The sequence below is a fragment of the Macaca nemestrina genome, chromosome 7 (assembly GCF_043159975.1).
Source record: "Macaca nemestrina isolate mMacNem1 chromosome 7, mMacNem.hap1, whole genome shotgun sequence".
Taxonomy (NCBI): Eukaryota; Metazoa; Chordata; class Mammalia; order Primates; family Cercopithecidae; genus Macaca; species Macaca nemestrina.
The window spans coordinates 72,314,881-72,335,991 of record NC_092131.1 but is presented as its reverse complement, the minus strand read 5'-3'; the positions used below and the strand labels follow the sequence as shown (position 1 = coordinate 72,335,991).

Sequence of the window (21,111 nt, the reverse complement as noted above, 5' to 3'; positions counted from 1 at the left end):
TGCCTTGTGGGACTTGAAGTCCAGAAAGAAGAAGTGATCAGGGCTGCCGAGGCATGGAAGGGTGCAGCCCCTGCAGGTCTGAGCCCTACGAACCACAACTCCCGGCAAGCATCGGAAGGCCTCGTCGTAATTACGGACAACCAATCGTACCAGAGCAGGGCAAGCCCCGCCCTCTGGCTCGGTGGACCGCCTCCGCCAATGGCAGAGCTCCCATCGCAGAGCCTGCGGGTTAGGTTGTGAGGCCCGGGCCGGGGGCGGGGAGGAGCCAAGGGGGCGAGCAGGCTCGGCCGCTGGGTGGGTCGGGGCGTTCCGCGCGCCCTTCATTGAAGCGGCGGTGGCCGGGCTGGGCGCCGGGAGTGGGAAGCGACGGCGCGGCTTGAAAATGCCGGTCCATTCCCGAGGGGATAAGAAGGAGACCAACCATCACGATGAGATGGAGGTGGACTACGCCGAAAATGAGGGGAGCAGCTCCGAGGACGAGGACACTGAGAGTTCGTCGGTCTCCGAGGATGGAGATAGCTCAGGTGCGCGACCCAGCAGGGATGGGACCCTGAGTCCCCGCGCCCAGCGCGCGACAGGCCGCTCTCTGCACGCCAGGCGGCTGCGTCCTGCTGGGAAAGCGGGGCGGGGACAGAGGGAAGGGGCGGAGACTGGCTCTGGGCCCTGGGCTGCGCCCGGTCCGGTCGCTGGGCGCTGTCTGGCTCATGATGGGTCTCGGCGGCGGGGCGGGGCGGGGCGGGCCTGGGCTTGCCCAGCTCCCGAACGCGGCGCAGTCCTGCCCCCGGTGGTGCTCTGGAGCGACCGGCCGAGGCGGAGAACTTCCCACAGCAGACAAACTGGAAATGCCTCCTCTCCCCAGCCCACCGACCTCTTTCCCTATTTTCTGCTTTGCAACCCTCACTTCTCAGCGCTAGTGGGTTGCCGGGGCCGAGTGTCGGCTTAGTAATTAACCTCAGTTTCCAAGTCAACTTGCCGGTCAGCACTTTTACGTCAGTCCCTTTTCGGGGGCTAACTTGAGAGCTGTCCCGTTCAGTAGCTCCCTGAAGTTTGCAAGACCTAGAGGAAGGGACCAACATTCGGGCTCATTTTGCGTCTTCATATGCTTATAAATTGGCTGAGTTTTGGCAGCGTTGAAAATTCTCCAAGTCTTTTCTTCCCTTCAATTTTTTTCTAACTTTGGGCTGTTTTAAATTATGTTGGGGTGGGGGAGAAGGAGGGCAGATTAACACCACAAATAAATTTTGCAAACTTTTAGGAATGTTTATTCCAAAGTGAAATGGAATTTGTGATTACCGGGATTATTTTCCTTCGATTGAAATGATGGAGATGAGACTGACTTCTTTGTTTTGGCCTGATTTTGGTCAAGCATTGATGATAGGTTTATGACAGCCTAGTATCATCCACCTGCCCTCTTTTCATGTTTCCCTTGCAAAGCAAATCTCCATGGAAGGATATAATTTCAATCAATAAATCAGCCATCCAAAAATATTTATGAGTGACTTCTTTGTGCAGCACTGGATAGTACTCAATATGAGGGATAAATAGTTATTATCTGGGCTCTCTTAAAGAGCTGTCATACGTCACCACTTGATTAAATTGCCAAATGAATGCTTAACTAAATATTGCTGTGGGAATTCAGAGGCAGAAGAAATCGTTTCAGTATTGGGTGGTGGTCACAAAGGCTAACTGAAGAAGGTGGGATTACCTTAATTATCTTGAAGAATGAGTAGAATTTGGGTTGGGGTTGTGGGTATCCCTATAGGGAGAGGAATGTAAGGAAAAGTACAAGGGCCAGAGTTTAGGGCTTATTCAAAAGCGTGAAAACCTTGGGAGAAGAACTTGAGGTCGGAAAGGAACAGGAAATATAGATGTGAGGGATTTCAAAGAAAGCACAAAACAGGATTGATGAATGCAAGTTTAGGATTGAAGGTAAGAGAAAAACCAAGATACAAGGAGAGTGGCGGTAGCATCAACAGAAATAGAAAAGTGAAAGATTTAAGATGAAGGTGAAAGATAAGAGTATTTCAGACATGTTGCTTTTTTTTTTTTTTTTCTCTTTGAAACGGAGTCTCGCTCTGTTGCCCAGCCTGGAGTGCAATGGCATGATCTTGGCTCACTGCAACCTCCACCTCCCAGGTTCAAGCAATTCTCCTGCCTCAGCCTCCCGAATAGCTGTGATTACAGGCACACACTACCACACCAAGCTAACTTTTTGTATTTTTAGTAGAGACAGAGTTTCTCCATATTGGCCAGGCTGGTCTCAAACTCTTGACCTCGTGATCCACCCGCCTCGATCTCCTAATGTGCTGGGATTACAGGCGTGAGCTACTGCAACCGGCCTTTTTTTTTTTTTTTTTTTTTTTTTGGAGAAGGAGTTTTGCTCTTGGCACCCAGGCTGGAGTGCAATGGCGCCATCTCGGCTCACTGCAACCTTTGCCTCCGGGGTTCAAGCAATTCTCCTGCCTCAGCCTCCTGAGTAGCTGGGATTACAGGTGCCCACCGCCAATGCCCGGCTAATTTTTTGTGTTTTTAGTAGAGATGGGGTTTCACTGTATTGGTCAGGCTGGTCTTGAACTCCTGCTCAGGCAATCCACCTGCCTCGGCATCCCAAAGTGCTGGGATTACAGATGTGAGCCACCGTGCCTGGCCAGACATGTTATGTTGCTTTTTTTTTTTTTTTTTTTTTGAGACAGAGTCTCACTCTGTCGCCCAGGCTGAAGTGCAGTGGCGTGATCTCAGCTCACTGCAACCTCCACCTCCGGGGTTCAAGCGATTCTCCTGCCTCAGCCTCCAGAGTAGCTGGGATTACAGGTATGCGCCACCATGCTCAGATAATTTTTGTGTTTCACCATCTTGGCCAGGATGGTCTCGAACTCCTGACCTCAGGTGATCCGCCCGCCTTGGCCTCCCAAAGTGTTAGGATTACAGGTGTGAACCACCCTGCCTGGCCGACATGTTGCTTTTGGAGTGATGGCAGTATGTTTAAGAATGCCCAACTGACAAATGTAAGTGTGACATTGGAACCTGCCTGATATGGAAGGGGAGAATAATTTGTAAGTCATCTGCCTTGCCTGGAAAGTAGGTGAGATTTCAAAAGTGGGGAATATAGAGAAAGGAGAACATCTAGACTATATGGGAATATATTTCTTTTTTTTTTTTTTAAATTTTTTTTTGAGACCGAGTCTCACTCTGTCACCCAGGGTGGAGTGCAGTGGCATGATCTCGGCTCGCTGCAACCTCTGCCTCCTGGGTTAAAGTGATTCTCCAGCCTCAGCCTCCTGAATAGCTGGGATTACAGGCATCCGCCATCACACCCGGCTAATTTTTGTATTTTTAGTAGAGATGGGGTTTTGCCACATTGGCCAGGCAGGTCTTGAACTCCTGACTTCAAGTGATCCACACGCCTATGCCTCCCAAAGTGCTGGGATTACAGGCGTAAGCCACTGCACCTGGACTGTTTGTGAATATATTTCTTAGATCTATAAAGTATTTTATCTTCAAATGTTCTTGCATTTATGATAGGAGCTAGGATCTCAAAATTCCATTTGTTAAAATTCTCCCCCTATAATTTTTATGTTGACTGTTGTGATTTTTAACTTTTAAAAATTCCATCCCAGAAAATAATGGACAACTTAATTTTTGAAGAATGTGGTAATAATTTGAACTGCAAGCCAAAAGTTTAAGTGCAGAGAAATTGTTTAAATACATTTTGCAGTTTGCTTGTTAAAGCATCTCTGTTCTACCATATGTCTTTCATGTTAAACTTTCACAGTGTTTTCTTCTCAAATGTTGGTACTGAGCAAATTCTAAGGCTACAGAAAAGTCTCTACTGTCCAAAGAACTTGGATAGTGAGTCATCTTGAGGGACCAAGTTTTAAGTAGCCAAGAAGTAAGCAATCAAGAGCCAGAAATATTTTTAATCTGTTTTAGAAAATTAGAAAAAAAGTCATAGCCTTCCTTGTTATATAAAAATAATTGAACGTGATTTAACTCTTTCTCATAGTTTGACTTTTATTTGATGAAGATCAAGATGCAGATCATTTTGTGCTTCAGTTATTTTGATGAATGAATATATGTGATGTGAACATAGAAAATGTGGACTATAGGACAGACCTGGTAATTAACAGTTGCTTTCCTTAAAAAGTTTGTATTTTCCTCCTCATTTGCCTCTTTCTCACTGACTGATAGTAACATGGGGAGACAGAACAATGGGAACGTAGGAATGGCAGACCAGGAGAGCCTGTGGTAAACAAAATAAGATTAGTTTCCTTTTTTCTTTTTCTTTTTTTGAGATGGAGTTTTGCTCTTGTTGCCCAGGCTGGAGTGCAGTGGCACGATCTCGGCTCACTGCAACCTCCACCTCCTGGGTTCAAGCGATTTTCCTGCCTCAGCCTCCCAAGTAGCAGGGATTACAGGCATGTACCACCACGCCCAGCTAATTTTGTATTTTTAGTAGAGACGGGGTTTCTCCATTTTGGTCAGGCTGGTCTTGAACTCCTGGCCTCAAGTGATCCACCTGCCTTGGCCTCCCAAAGTGCTGGGATTACAAGCATGGGCCACCGTGCCTGGCCTTTCTTTCACTTTTCTTTTTTTTGAGACAGGGTCTCTGTTGCCCAGGCTTGCGCAGTCTTGGCTCACTGCAACCTCTGCTTCTCAAGTGCAAACAATCCTCCCACCTCAGTCTCTCTAGTAGTTGGGACTACAGGCATCCACCACTATGTCTGGCTAATTTTTGTATTTTTAGTAGACATGGGGTTTTACCACCTTGCCCAGGCTGGTCTTGAACTCTTGAGCTCAAGCAATCCTCCGGCCTCAGCCTCCCAAAGTGCTGGGATTACAGGGATGAGCCACCACGCCTGGCCACTTTTCTTTTTTTATGTGACTGGCAAATCAGCCATGTGAGCAGTTTGAAAGAAGAATCCCAAAAGTGTTTTTGAGCAATGTTAGCCTTTAAAGGACACAATCATTTTGGTGCTACATTCTGGTGAGTTGGTGGAAAACAAACCAAAAGTGGGCTAATTACTTTATAGTCATAGCTTAGAGTCAGTCCTTTAAAGTGATTTAAAAATGAATAAAAATAAGAGGGTCTATAGACCAGTATAGTTTTATATACTTATCTGTATTTTAGATTAAATCTACAGTGGATTTTGTTTTTTTTCTTCAGACTAGGTCAGTCTGTCACCCAGGGTGGAGTGCAGTGTCACAATCATGGCTTACTGCAGCCTCCAACTCCTGGGTTCAGTCGATCCTCTTGCCTCAGCCTCCCAGTAGGTGAGACTACAGGCTCATGGTACTGTGCCCAGCTAATATCTTTTTTTTTTTTTTTTTTTTTTGTAGAGATGGGATCTTCCTATATTGCCCAGGCTGATCTCGAACTTCTGGGCTCAGTCTGTCCTCCTGCCTTGGCTTTCCAAACTGCTGGAATTAGAGGCATGAGCCACCATGCCCAGCAGAAGTTATTATTTTTGATAAATGTTTATTTTCTTTTAAGGCTTAATATAGGTCTTGCCTTCGTATTACAGTTTTTCTTCCTATTTGAATTACGTTTAGATATATTTGAGATGTTCAGATAAATTTGAAAATTAAGTTTATCTTTTATATTTGCGTTTTTATTAACAGAAATGGATGATGAAGACTGTGAAAGAAGAAGAATGGAATGTTTGGATGAAATGTCCAATCTTGAAAAACAGTTTACCGATCTCAAAGATCAGTAAGTAGTGACTTTAGAAAGCTGTTGTCACTGAATCTCAACCTTGTCACTTGTATACTAGCACAAGAGCAACTAGATTCAGTCTCAGCTGTTTTTCCTTTTGTATTTTGTGTTTTTGGGACTGACCAATTTGAAAGAGGCTCAACTATTGTTTGTCTACTAAAGACCTCATTAACTAAACTGAAGGTTTGGAGGCAGGGGTTTTTTGTGGGTTTGAACCCAGGAGTTGGAGACCAGCCTGGGCAACATAGAAAGACCTGGTCTCCACAAAAAACTTAAAAATTAGCTGGATGTAGTGATATGTGCCTGTGGTCCCAGCTACTTGGGACGTTAAGGCAGGTGGATCGATTGAACCCAGGTCAAGGCTGCAGTGAACTGTGCTCGTGCCATTGCACTGCAGCCTGGGCAACAGAGTAAGACCCTGTCTTTAAAAAAAAAAAAAAAATTCTGTCCTGCAGGATTATTGCCAAAATAAACACTGAGTTGTATCATACTCTAAAGGTATTGGTGTGACAGCTGGCAAATTAGAGTATTTGTAAGTAACAGGGACCTCCTGCCCCATTTTTGAGTTCCTTGTTCATTGAGCAACTAATTTTGTTATGGCTTCTTCATTTGTAGTTGAAACAAACTTAATACGTCAGGTCATAAAGACATTGGTTTTACCTTCATTAGTCTACTTCCTCTTTGTTCTTTTAAAAAATTAAGTAGGCTGGGCCTGGCGCGGTGGCTCACGCCTGTAATCCCAGCACTTTGGGAGGCTGAGGTGGGTGGATCACGAGGTCGGGAGATCAAGACCATCCTGGCTAACACGGTGATACCTCGTATCTACTAAAAAATACAAAAAAAAAAAAAAATTAGCCGGGCGTGGTGGCGGGTGCCTGTAGTCCCAGCTACTCGGGAGGCTGAGGCAGGAGAATGGCGTAAACTCTGGAGGCGGAGCTTGCAATGAGTGAGATTGCGCCACTGCACTCCAGCCTGGGGGATGGAGCGAGACTCCGTCTCAAAAAAAAAAAAAAAAAAAGAATAAATAAAATTAAGTAGGCTGAATACAGTAATACTGACTCCTTTTCAGGAAAGGTAGAGAGAAGCCAAGTAATTATTTATTTTGACAACTGGTAATGTCTATTCAAAATGATTTGTTTGTTTCTTTTAAACTCAGTGTTTAAATGACCTTTTGTCTTAGAATTGGTTTTATTGTTCTGTGGTTAAAACAAAAACAAAATTAATAGTGCCAAAAAGTAGTTATTTCAATTTTATTTTTTGTATTGGTAATTGACCATTAAAGAGTGATACTTTAAACATGATAGATATCTATTTTGTGATTATGTGCATAAAGTCAAACAATGTAACAGTTCTCTTCTTGAGATCAAGGCAAAAATACATTTGATAGATTGTTAGAATATAAATGATATTAGGAACAAATAATGTATAGAAATGGCACATTGTTAGCCTTTGTTGAGATTTTTAAATTAACGTATTAATTTTTTGCTTTGTTAAGACTTTATAAAGAACGATTAAGTCAGGTGGATGCAAAACTACAAGAAGTCATAGCTGGAAAAGCACCAGAATACTTGGAACCGCTGGCAACTTTACAGGAAAATATGCAAATTCGTACAAAGGTAGCAGGTAGGAAAGTGAAGAATCTTTTCCATATATAGAATGTAAACTCTTCAATAGCTTTAAAAGGTGTTTATCAAGTAAGTGTTTTATGTTGATGGGATTACAAGCATATTTACATCGACCAGAATATTTTACTTTCAGTTAGCCCACAGTCATTTTATTTATTAAATACCTCTTGCTTTGCTCTGATGCTGTGGGGGATTAAAGAAAAAAAAAAACCCTCAAGTTGCTTATAGTGTTGTTGAGAAGATAGTTCCACATGTGGTGAAACAACTGGAAACCATGATACTTTGATTAAGAGAGACTGTTACTGTCACGCTTTAATTCCCTATTAGAGAAATTAAAGTTTAAGTGCTCTTGGCGTTTTTTTTATATGTAAGAATGATAGGATTTTTTTTTAATTTATAAAAAAATTTTAAAATGTTTGATCAAGATATTATAGAACAGGAAACTTGCCTTGAACTAGATAATTTATTTTTTCTTTTTTACTTTGATGAGTTTGGTTACTCATTTGTGGCTACGAATAAACAAAGATGCACTATACTTGTATGGTTACATTTCAGTCTTATGTTTGTAAGTGGGATCCAGCCTCAGTATCATGTCCTAGCACTCGTAATCAAGGGATATATGTGGTTTTTCATAGTCAAAAACTAAACTTTAATTAGTGGAGATGCTGGTTGTTTTTCTCTTATGTGGCACTAATTGATCCTTATGTACCTGTTAGATAATACCTAAGGCATTGTTGATAATAAGTTCTTTTTACTAAACCCTCCTTTAACCAAATTTTATTTTTGAGTGCTTAGTATTATGTGGATGATATGATACTCTTCACTGCTATCTTTACATATTGACTTAACGTATCCTTAGAAGCAAAAATATCCCTAATTTTCTTTGTTCTTTTAGGTTACATGGATGATCAGGAAATAATACTTGAGTTGATTATTTACTTTTCTACTCTGGCCTCTTTTATATTTTGATTTTGCAGAGTAGTGTGTGTGAATGTGTTGCTGATGACGTAGTTCCAGATACCTGTCTCTTGCCTTTACTATACAAAGAGAGATAATTACATTTCTAGGGCCAACTATGGCATAAAGCTTAGAATACATATCCAGAGCTCTTTGCGTGCCGTTTTTGTAGTGACATATTTGCATGGCCATGTTACCTATTTTATACTATTGTCCTGTTAGGTCTAAGTTAAACTATCTTGGGTATCTTTCCTCTAGATAAAGTCCTGTCAGGAGCACTCCAGACATAATTGATTTTGTTATATCAGTTTATATACATTTACTCCTCATGGAAGCTTTGGATTGAAAATAATAGTTTAAAAAAAAAGTGGTTTTGGTGGGGTATAGTATCTAACTGTTACTCTGAGTATATGTGATTGATGACACCAGAGTTTATTGTCTCCATTTCTATTTTGAGAAACTCGAGAGATTGTTTTTCATAGGAAAAGAGTTTTATTTTCATTTTGATCATTCTGTATCAAACATTTAGGAGTAATCTTTAGAAGAATAGGTTAAGAACAAAAACTAGCAGTACAGTTTCTTTCTAGCTCTGAAACTCTTAATTTCTAATCTTTTTGGATATGTGTTTTAAGTGAGCCTTTTTATTTTTAGTCTTTAAAGATAAAGTTAGACTCACTTTTCAATTTTTTCTTGATCCATCTTATTAAATACCGTGAGGACAGAATTCCTGTAGGGAAGTGATAATGGAACTCCTCATTGCTAACATAATCAGAGTAATTGTGTTTGGTTGCAGGAATCTATAGAGAGCTCTGCTTAGAATCTGTAAAGAACAAATATGAATGTGAAATTCAAGCTTCTCGCCAGCATTGTGAGGTACTGTCATTTTGCATAACTTTTAAGCTAATTTCATCTCTTCAAGCCTTTTCTGAGTGTAGTAGTTAAAAAAGTAAACTAAGTAAAACAAAGTTAAATAGTACTTTAGCTCATCATTTGTGTGTGATTTAAAAAAAAAGAATAGAGTTACATTGGAAGCTGTATTGGAGATAGGACCCAAAGAAAGGACCATAGAAAAAAACTGAGATAATTTTAGAAGTTTTGCAGCTGTTACTTTAAAAAGACTTTACAATGATTATGTCACCTGGCATTATTGACAATATTAGTATAATTAGTATAATGTGGATTAGACTGACTTACAAAATATACACCCAATGGTGCAATTAGGATTTTGAGCTATAGAATTAGTTTCTGTCTGTTTAGACCTGTTTCCACATCTTTGGGCAGAATTCTCTATTTATGGGAAAAAAAAAGGTGTATTTTTCTATATGTTCTGTTTATTTTGCATTTAACCCATTTAGGCTGAAGGTTGCAATTTTGTGTGTGTGTGAAAAATCAGATCTTGGTGATGACCTTGAGCAGTAGGATATAAATAATTCCCACAAGCTTAACATTTCAGTAATGGAACACTAGGCATAAATGGGTTAAAAATATTTATAGCATATAAAAAACATAGTGCCCACCAGGCATGGTGGCTCACACCTATGATCCCAAGAGTTTAGGAGGCTGAGGCAAGAGGATTGCTTGAGCTCAGGAGGTCGAGACCAGTCTGGGCAACATAGTGAGACCCCCCGCCTCTACAAAAAATAGAAAAATTAGCTGGGCATGGTGGCAGGTGGCTGTAGTGCTAGCTACTCAGGAGGCTGAGGTGGGGGGATTGCTTGCCCTTGGGAGGTTGAGGCTACAGTGAGCTGTGATTGTGCCACTGCTCTGCAGCCTGGGTAACAGAGTGACACCCTGTCTCAGAAATAACAGCTACCACAACAACAAACAAAAAAACCCCATAGTGCCCATTTTGCAGATAACTTTTTATCAAATCAAGACAAGATTATAGATATACAGGTAGAAATAGGAGGACAAGTTCTATAACGATTCTTCTGTCACTTTAATATGCCGTAAACTAAGAGTAGTTAGGTATAAAACGATAGAGCTCATTGTTTCATTTTCATAATTACAACTGAGATTGATTATCTTTTTGGCGTTTACTAGCTGCTTGGATATTTTTTCCTAAGAAGTGCCTGTTTGTATTTCTTGCCTTTGTGTTGGCCTTTAGTCTTTTCCTCATTGACTATATAAGTTCTTTATATATTCTGGCTATAAATGCTTTGCTGGTTATATACTTTGCAAATATTTTTGCCCAGGTGGTATGATGTTTTCACTCTTTCTGATCACTTGCTGCAAAGAAGTTTTACATTTTAATGTAGTTGAATTTATTATCTTTTTATTTATGGGATGTGTTTTGTTTCTTTTGTTTTGAGACAGGGTGTCACTCTGTTACCCAGGCTGGAGTGCAGTGGCATGATCATGGCTCGCTGCAGCCTCTACTCCCGTGGCCTCAAGCCATCCTCCTGCCTCAGCCTCCTGAATAGCTGGGACTACAGATGCATGCCATCACACCCAGCTAATTTTAAAAATTTTTTGTAGAGAAGGGATTCCACTATGTTGCCCAGGCTGGTCTCAAACTCCTGGGCTCAAACAGTCTTCCTGCTTTGGACTCCCAAAGTGTTGAGATTACAGGTGTGAGCCAAGGATGTGCTTTTTGTGTCTTCCTATTTTGAGGTAAAAAGATGTGTTTTCCTTTAAAAGTTGACATTTTGCTTTCTACATTTAGATGGCAAAACTACTTTTAATTAGTTTTTGTGTATGGTATAAAGTATGGTTCTAGGCCGGATGTGGTGGCTTATGCCTGTAATCCCAGCATTTTGGGAGGCCGAGCGGGCGGATCACCTGATGGCCATTTTCACGGTATCGATTCTTCCTATCCATGAGCATGGAATGTTTTTCCATTTATTTATGTCCTCTCTTATTTCCTTGAGCAGTGGTCTGTAGTTCTTGAAGAGGTCCTTGACATCCCTTGTAAGTTATATTCCTAGGTATTTTAATCTCTTCGTAGCAATTGTAAATGGGAGTTCACTCATGATTTGGCTCTCTGTCAGGAGGTTGAGACCAGCCTGACCAATATGATGAAACCCTGTTTCTACTAAAAATACAAAAATTAGCTGGGCGTGGTGGCATGTGCCTGTAATCCCAGCTACTCGGGAGTCTGAGACAGGAGAATCACTTGAACCCGGGAGGTGGGGGTTGCAGTGAGCTAAGATCGTGCCATTGCACTCCAGTCTGGGCGACAAGAGCAAAACTCTGGGTCAAAAAAAAAAAGTATGGTTCTGATTTTATTTTTTTGTGTATATAGATAGGTAATGTCAACACTATTTATTACATACACCCTTATTTCCCCACAAATCAGCAATTTTCTCTTTTTTGTGTATCAAATGCCCATATATGAGCTGGCCTGTTAACTTTTTTCATTTGTTCCGTTTGTTTCATTTGTTCTGTTTGGCTATTTCTGCACCAGCATCACAGTATCTTTTTCTATTGCTTTTAGTCTCATAAGTCTTGATAACTCTGTGACTTGATACTCTTACTTTTCTCTTTTTCTTCTCCTCTTCTTCTTCCTTTTTTTTTTTTTTTGAGACAAGGTCTTATTCAGTTGCCCAGGCTGGAGTGCAGTGGTGTGATGATCCTGGCTGACTGCATCCTCTGCCTCATGGGTTTAAGTGATTCTCCTGCCTCAGCCTCCCAAGTTGCTGGGACTACAGGCATGTGCCACTATACCTGGCTAATTTTTTTTTTTTTTTTTGTATTTTTAGTAGAGACAAGGTTTCACCATGTTGGCCAAGCTGCTCTCGAACTCCTGACTTCAGGTGATCTGCCCGCCTTGACCTAAAATGCTGGGATTACAGGCTTGAGCCACCATGCCTGGCCCCAATTTTATTATTTTTTTTAAGTAACAACTTAAAAAAATTACTTTTAAAAAAAATTATACTTCAAGTTCTGGGATACATGTGCAGAACGTGCAGGTTTGTTACATAGGTATACATGTAACATGGTGGTTTGCTGCACCCATCAACCCATCATCTACATTAGGTATTTCTGCTAATGCTATTCTTCCCCTAGCTCTCCACCCTCCGACAGGCCTCGGTGTGTGATGTCTCCCTCCCTGTGTCCATGGGTTCTCATTGTTCAGTTCCCACTTATGAGTGAGAACATGCGGTGTTTGGTTTTCTGTTCCTGTGTTGGTTTGCTGATAATGATGGTTTTCAATTTCATCCATGTCCCTGCAAAGGACATCAACTCATGCTTTTTTATGGCTGCATAGTATTCCACAGTGTATATGTGCCACGTTTTCTTTATCAGGTCTTTCACTGATGGGCCTTTGGGTTGGTTCCAAGTCTTTGCTATTGTGAACAGTGCTGCAATAAACATACATGTGCATGTTTCTTTATAGTAGAATAATTTGTAATCCTCTGGGTGTATACCCAGTAATGGGATTCCTGGGTCAAGTGGTATTTCTGGTTGTAGATGCTTGAGGAATTGCCACACTGTCTTCTACAATGTTTCAACTAATTTACACTCCCACCAACAGTGTAAAAGCATTCCTATTTCTCCACATCCTCTCCAGCATCTGTTGTTTCCTGACTTTTTAATGATCGCCATTCTAACTGGCGTGAGATGGTATCTCATTGTGGTTTTCGTTTGCATTTCTCTGATGACCAGTGATGATGAGCTTTTTTTCATGTTTGTTGGCTGCATAAATGTCTTCTTTTGAGAAGTGTTCATATCCTTTGCCCACTTTTTGATGGGGTTGTTTTTGTCTTATAAATTTGTTTAGTTGCTTGTAGATTCTGGATATTAGCCCTGTGTCAGATGGGTAGATTGCAAAAATTTTCTCCCATTCTGTAGGTCGCCTGTTCACTCTGATGATAGTTTCTTTTGCTGTGCAGAAGCTCTTTAGTTTCATTAGATCCCATTTATCAATTTTGGCTTTTGTTGCCGTTGCTTTTGGTGTTTTCATCATGAAGTCTTTGCCCATGCCTATGTCCTGAATGGTATTTCCTAGGTTTTCTTCTAGGGTTTTTATGGTTTTAGGTCTTGTGTTTAAATCTTTAATCCATCTTGAGTTAATTTTTGTATAAGGTGTAAGGAAGGGGTCCAGTTTCAGTTTTCTGCATATGGCTAGTCAGTTTTTCCAGCACCATTTATTAAATAGGGAATCCTTTCCCCAATGCTTGTTTTTGTCAGGTTTGTCAAAGATCAGATGGTTGTAGATGTGTAGTGTTATTTCTGAGGCCTCTGTTCTGTTCCATTGGCCTATATATCTGTTTTGGTACCAGCACCATGCTGTTCTGGTTATTGTACCTTTGTAATATAGTTTGAAGTCAGGTAGCATGATGCTTCCAGCTTTGTTCTTTTTGCTTAGGATTGTCTTGGCTATATGGGCTCTTTTTTGGTTCCATATGAACTTTAAAGGAGTTTTTTCTAATTCTTTGAAGAAAGTCAATGGTAGCTTGATCAGAATAGCATTGAATCTATAAATTACTTTGGACAGAATGGCCATTTTCATGATACTGATTATTCCTATCCATGAACATGGCATGTTTTTCCATTTGTTTGTGTCCTCTCTTATTTCTTTGAGCAGTGGTTTGTAGTTCTCCTTGAGAAGGTCCTTCACATCCCTTGTTAGTTAGATTCCTAGGTATTTTATTCTCTTTGTAGCAATTGTAAATGCGAGTTCACTCATGATTTGGGTCTCTGTCTATTATTTGTGTATAGGAATGCTTGTGATTTTTGCACATTGATTTTGTATCCTGAGACTTTCCTGAAGTTGCTTATCAGCTTAAGGAGATTTTGGGCTGAGATGATGGGGTTTTCTAAATATACAATCATGTCATCTGCAAACAGAGATAATTTGACCTCCTCTCTTCCTATTTGAATACGCTTTATTTCTTTCTCTCACCTGACTGCCCTGGCCAGAACTTCCAATACTATGTTGAATACAATTGGTGAGAGAGGGCATCCTTGTCTTGTGCTGGTTTTCAAAGGGAATGCTTCCAGCTTTTGCTCATTCAGTATGATATTGGCTGTGGGTTTGTCATAAATAGCTCTTATTATTTTGAGATACATTCGTCAATACCTAGTTCATTGAGAGTTTTTAGCATGAAGGGGTGTTGAATTTTATCGAAGGTCTTTTCTGCATCTATTGAGATAACCATGTGGTTTTTGTCATTGGTCCTGTTTATGTGATGGATTACGTTTATTGATTTGTGTATGTTGAACCAGCCTTGCTTCCCAGGTATGAAGCCGACTTGATTATGGTGGATAAGCTTTTTATGGGCTGCTGGATTCGGTTTGCCAGTACGTTATTGAGGATTTTCATATTGATATGAATCAGGGATATTGCCCTAAAATTTTCTTTTTTTGTTGTGTCTCTGTCAAGTTTTGGTATCAGGATGATACTGGCCTCATAAAATGAGTTAGAGGATTCCCTCTTTTTCTGTTGTTTGGAATAGTTTCAGAAGGAATGGTACCAGCTCCTCTTTGTACCTCTGGTAGAATTTGACTGTGAATCCATCTGGTCCTGGGCTTTTTTTTGGTTGGTAGGGTATTAATTAGTGCCTAAATTTCAGAACTTGTTATTGGTCTATTCAGGGATTCGACTTCTTCCTGCTTTAGTGTTGGGAAGGTGTATGTGTCCAGGAATGTATCCATTTCTTCTATGTTTTCTAGTTTATTTGCATAGAGGTGTTTATAGTATTCTCTGATGGTAGTTTGTATTTCTGTGGGATCAGTGGTGATGTCCCCTTTATTATTTTTTATTGGTTCTATTTGATCCTTCTCTCTTTTCTTCTTTATTAGTCTGGCTAGCAGTCTATCTAAAACCAGCTCCTGGATTCATTGATTTTTTTGAAGGGTTTTTTGAGTCTCTATCTCCTTCAGTTCTGCTCCGATCTTTGTTATATCTTGTCTTCTGCTAGCTTTTGAATTTGTTTGCTCTTGCTTCTCTAGTTCTTTCAATTGTGATGTTAGGGTGTCAATTTTAGCTCTTAACCATTGTCTCCTGTGGGCATTTAGTGCTATAATTTTCCCTCTAAACACTGCGTTAGGTGTGTCCCAGATATTCTGGTATGTTGTATCTTCGTTCTCATTGGTTTCAAATAACTTATTTATTTCTGCCTTAATTTTGTTACTTACCCAGTAGTGATTCAGGAGCAGGTTGTTCAGTTTCCATGTAGTTGTGCAGTTTTGGGTGAATATCTTAATCCTGAGTTCTAATTTGATTGCACTGTGGTCTGAGAGACTGTTTGTTATGATTTCCATTCTTTGGCATTTTCTGAGGAGTGTTTTACTTCCAATTCTGTGGTCGATTTTATTTTTTATTTTTATTTTAACTTTTTATTTTATTTTATTTTTATTTATTTATTTTTTTGAGGTGGAGTCTCGCTCGTCACCCAGGCTGGAGTGCAGTGGCGCGATCTCGGCTCACTGCAAGCTCCGCCTTCCGGGTTCACACCATTCTCCTGCCTCCACCTCCTGAGTAGCTGAGTAGCTGGGACTACAGGCGCCGGCCACCATGCCCGGCTAATTTTTTGTATTTTTAGTAGAGATGGGGTTTCACCATGTTAGCCAGGATGGTTTCGATCTCCTGACCTCGTGATCCACCCGCCTTGGCCTCCGAAAGCGCTGGGATTACAGGCGTGAGCCACCGCGCCTGGCCTTGTTTTTTTTTTTTTTTTTTTTTTTTGAGACAGAGTCTATCTCTGTACCCCAGGCTGGAGTGCAGTGGCGCGATCTCAGCTCACTGCAAGCTCTGCCTCCTGGTTCACGCCATTCTCCTGCCTCAGTCTCCTGAGTAGCTGGGACTACCTGCGCCCGCCACCACGCTGGCTAATGTTTTGTATTTTTAGTAGAGATGGAGTTTCACTTGTTAGCCAGGATGGTCTCAATCTCCTGACCTTGTGATCTTCCCGCCTGGGTCTCCCAAAGTGCTGGGATTACAGGCGTAAGCCACCATGCCTGGCCTATGTGGTCGATTTTAGAATTAGTATGATGTGGTGCTGAGAAGAACATATATCCTGTTGATTTGGGGTGGAGAGTTCTGTAGATGTCTATTAGGTCCACTTGGTCCAGAGCTGAGTTCAAGTCCTGAATATCCTTGTTAATTTTCTGTCTCATTGATCTGTCTAATATTGACAGTGGGGTGTTAAAGTCTCTCACTATTATTGTGTGGGAGTCTCTTTGTAGGTCTCTAAGAGCTTTCTTTATGAATCTGAGTGCTCCTGTATTGGGTGCATATATATTTAGGATAGTTAGTTCCTATCTAGTTGCATTGATCCCTTTACCATTATGTAATGCCCTTCTTTGTCTTTTTTGATCTTTGTTGGTTTAAAGTCTGTTTTATCAGAGACTAGGATTGCAATCCCTTCCTTTTTTTTTTTTTCTTTCCATTTGTTTGGTAAATATTCCTCCATCCCTTTATTTTGAGCTTATGTCTTTCTTTGTACATGAGATGGGTCTTGACTCTATCCAATTTGCCAGTCTGTGTCTTATAATTGGGGCATTTAGACCATTTATATTTAAGGTAAATATTGTTATGTGTGAATTTGATCCTGTCATTATGATGCTATCTGGTTATTTTGCTTGTTAGTTGATGCAGTTTCTTCATAGCGTTGATGGTCTTTACAATTTGGTTTGTTTTTGTAGTGGCTGGTACCAGTTTTTCCTTTTCATATTTAGTGCTTCCTTCAGGAGCTCTTGTAAGGCAGACCTGGTGGTGACAAAATCTCTCAGCATTTGCTTGTCTGTAAAGGATTTTATTTCTCCTTTGCTTATGAAGCTTAGTTTGGCTGGATATGAAAATCTGGGTTGAAAATTCTTTAAGAATGTTGAATATTGGCCTCCACTCTCTTCTGGCTTGTAGGGTTTCTGCAGAGAGATCCGCTCTTAGTCTGATGGGCTTCCCTTTGTGGGTAACCCGACCTTTCTCTCTGGCTGCCCTTAACATTTTTTCCTTCATTTCAACATTGGTGAATGTGACAATTATGTGTCTTGGGGTTGCTATTCTCGAGGAATATCTTTGTGGTGGTCTCTGTATTTCCTGAATTTGAATGTCGGCCTGGAAGTGCTCTTGGATAAAATCCTGAAGAGTTTTTTCCAACTTGGTTCCATTCTCCCTGTCACTTTCAGGTACGCCAATCAGACGTAGGTTTGGTCATTTCATGTAGTCCCATATTTCTTGGAGAGTTTGTTCATTGCTCTTATTTCTTTTTTCTCTAATCTTGTCTTCATGCTTTATTTCATTAAGTTGATCTTCAATCTCCGATATCCTTTCTCCTCTTGATCGATTCAGCCATTGATACTTGTGGATGCTTTATGAAGTTCTCATGCTGTGTTTTTCAGCTCCATCAGGTCATTTATGTTGTTCTCTTAACTAGTTATTCCAGTTAGCATTTCCTGTAACCTTTTATCAAGGTTCTTAGCTTCCTTGCATTGGGTTAGAACATGCTCTTTTAGCTTGGAGGAGTTTGTTATTACCCACCTACTGAAGCCTACTTCTGCCAATTCATCAAGCTCATTCTCCATCCAGTTTTGTTCCCTTGCTGGTAAGTTCCCTTACTGGTAAGTTGTGATCTTTTGGAGGAGAAGAGGCGTTCTGGTTTTTGGAATTTTCAGCCTTTTTGCACTGGTTTTTCCTCATCTTCGTGGGTTTATCTACCTTTGGTCTTTGATGTTGGTGACCTTTGGATGAGGTTTCTCTGTGGACATCCTTTTTGTTGACGTTGATGCTATTCCTTTCTGTTCGTTAGTTTTCCTTGTAACAGTCAGACCCCTCTGCTGCAAGTCTGCTGGAGTTTGCTGGAGGTCTACTCCAGACCCTGTTTACCCGAGTATCACCAGTGGAGGCTGCAAAACAGCAAAGATTGCTGCCTGTTCCTTCCTCTGGAAGCTTTGTGCCAGAGGGGCACCTACCAGATGCCAGCCAGAGCTCACCTGTATGAGGTGTCTGTCCACCCCTGCTAGGAGGTGTCTCCCAGTCTGGAGGCATGGGGTCAGGGACCCACTTGAGGAGGCAGTCTTTCTCTTAGCAGAGCTTGAGTGCTGTGCTGGGAGAAGATCCACTGCTCCCTTCAGAGCTGGCAGGCAGGAATGTTTATGTTTGCTGAAGCTGCGCCCACAGCCACACCTTCCCCCAGGTGCTCTGTCCTAGGGAGATGGGAGTTTTATCTATAAGCCTCTGATTGGGGCTGCTGCCTTTCTTTCAGGGATGCCCTGCCCAGAGAGGAGGAATCTAGAGAGGCACTCTGGCTCCAGTGGCTTTGTGGCACTGCCGTGGGCTCTGCCCAGTTGCAACTTCCTGGTGGCTTTGTTTACACTGTGAGGGGAAAACTGCTTACTCAAGTCTCAGTAATGGCGGACGCCCCTCCCTTCACCAAGCTCAAGTGTCCCAGGTCAACTTCCGACTGCTGTGCTAGCAGGGAGAATTTCAAGCCATTGCATCTTAGCTTGCTGGGCTCCTTGGGAGTGGCATCTGCTGAGCAAGACCACTTGGCTCCATGGCTTCAGCCCCTCTTCCAGGGGAGTAAATGGTTGTTTCTCACTGGCGTTCCAGGTGCCACTGGGGTATGAAAAAAAGCTCCTGCAGCTAACTCGGTGTCTGCCCAAAAGGCTGCCCAGTTTTGTGCTTGAAACCCAGGGCCCTGGTGGCATAGGAAACTGAGGGAATCTCCTGGTCTGTGGGTTGTGAAGACCATGGAAAAAGCCTAGTATCTGCGTCAGAATGCACCATTCCTCACTGCATAATCCCTCCTGGCTTCCTTTGGCTAGGGGAGGGAGTTCCCGAACACCTTGTGCTTCCCCGGTGAGGTGATGCCCCACCCTGCTTTGGCTTGCCCTCTGTGGGCTGTACCCACTGTTTAACCAATCTCAATGAGATGAACAAGGTACCCTAGTTGGAAATGCAGAAATCACCTGCCTTCTGCGTTGATCTTGCTGGGAGCTGCAGACCCAAGCTGTTCCTATTTGGCTATCTTGCCAGCCACCGCCAAAAAATTACTTTTGTGTGGTGGTGCGTGCCTGTAGTTCCAGCTACTTGAGTTGCTGAGGTGGGAAGATTGCTGAGTCCAAGAGTTCAAGACCAGCCTGGGCAACATAGCAAGACTACATCACTAAAAAAATTACTTTTTATTTTTTGCTGCTATATCGAAAATAATTTTGTATGTTGATATCACATCCAGCAACCTTACATACCTCTCTTTTTTAATTAATTTTTTTTTTTTAGAGACATGGTCTCACTGTATCGCCCAGGCTGTGCGGTGGCCCGATTATAGCTCACTGCAGCCTTGAACTCCCCTGCTTAAATGATCCTCCCACCTCAGGCTCCTAAGTAGTTAGGACTATAGGCATATGCCACCACACCCAGCTAATTAAAAAATTTTTTTTGTAGAGATGGGATCTCACATATTGCCCAGGGTGGACCTCTGTTCTTAATTCTAATAATTTGCATGCAGATTTTCATATTTTCCATGTAATAATGTCATTTGTGAATAATAGCAGTTTGTTTCTTTTATTCTCATCTCCTCTACTTGTTCTGTTTGTTTTAATGGTACTGATAGGACCTCCAATACAACATGGAATAGAAGCAGTGAAAGCAAACATCGTTGTTATGTTCTTGATCTTAAGGGAATGCTTCTAACAGTTTTCCAATAAGTATGATATTTTCTTTTGAGTTTTGGTAAATACTCTTTGTCATGTTAGGGAAATTTCCTCTTCTTTTTTTCTCAGAAATTTTACGAATAGTTAAATTTTATTAATTGCTTTGTCTGCATCTATTGAATTAGTCATGGTTTTATTCTCATGATCTATTGCTGTGGTGACTTAGGTTGTTAATGGATTTCCTAATATAAACCATTCTTGGATTCCAGGAATGATTCTTTTTCTTCTGTGTTTGCAAGTGAGATTTAATTGATTTAATTGTCAATTCTTGTACTGTCTTTTATTTGATTACAAGATTCATAAACTCAGTTAAGAATATTCTGTATTTTTCTCTCCCACAGAAGTATATAGTTAAGAGTGCAGTAGTTCCATGAGTGTTTCGTACATCTGGTCTTTGTGATATATATATACACATACACACATTTTTTAGAGATGGGGGTCTTACTGGGTTGCCCAGACTGGAGTGCAGTGGCTATTCCCTAGCGTGATCATAGTGCACTGTAGCCTTGAATTCCTGGCCTCAAGCAGTCCTCCCATCTTAACCTCCCGAGTAACTGGGACTGTGCCACTGCACCTGGCTATGATATGGATTTTTAATAGTGTCACACTCAATAAGTTGTAAGAAAGTACATAGAACTCATTTTGGTGAACTATTTGAGAGTGAGTTTACAGCATGATGCACTATTACCCCTGAGCCCTTTAATGTATGTTAGAAACAAATGAGGAACATTCTTTTATATAACCAAAGTATAGTCATCAAAATCAGGAAATGAGTTGGGTGCAGTGGCTCATGCCTGTAGTCCTAGCGCTTTGGGAGCCTGAGGTGGGAGGACTGTTTGAGCTCAGGAGTTTGAGATTAGCCTGGGTAGCAAAGCAAAGACCCTGTCCCTACAAAACAAAACAAAAAAACTGGGCATGGTGGCACACACCTGTAGTCCCAGCTACTCGGGAGACTGAGGCAGAGGGTTGCTTGAGCCCACAATGTTGAGGCTGCAGTGAGCCATGATCATGCCACCGCACCCCAGCCTAGGTGACAGAGTGAGAGCCTGTCTAAAAAAAAAAAAAAAGAAAAAAATCAGACCACATATTGTCATTGTCATTGCATTTAGTTTTCATGTCTTTTTAGTCTCTTTCAATGTGAAACAATTCCTTAGTCTTATCTAAACTTTCATGATCTTTATATTTTTGAAAATTTCAGGCCAGTTATTTTGTGGA

General features: G+C 41.3%; 1 protein-coding gene across 2 annotated transcripts in view; it reads left to right on the top strand.

Moving 5' to 3' along the window:
* Positions 1-202: 202 nt before the first annotated feature.
* LOC105477986 (BRMS1 like transcriptional repressor) overlaps positions 203-21,111 on the top strand; it is a 49,542-nt gene continuing 28,633 nt past the window's right edge. Inside the window, exons 1-5 of one of the 2 annotated variants that reach the window (XM_011734920.2) lie at positions 439-524; positions 4,004-4,116; positions 5,620-5,710; positions 7,209-7,336; positions 9,089-9,168. In XM_011734920.2, coding sequence (XP_011733222.1) covers positions 5,622-5,710; positions 7,209-7,336; positions 9,089-9,168 — 297 coding nt within the window. In that variant the 5' untranslated portion in view covers positions 439-524; positions 4,004-4,116; positions 5,620-5,621. Of the gene's footprint in view, positions 525-4,003; positions 4,117-5,619; positions 5,711-7,208; positions 7,337-9,088; positions 9,169-21,111 lie in introns of both variants that reach the window. The other variant, XM_011734919.2, reaches the window with a different exon arrangement.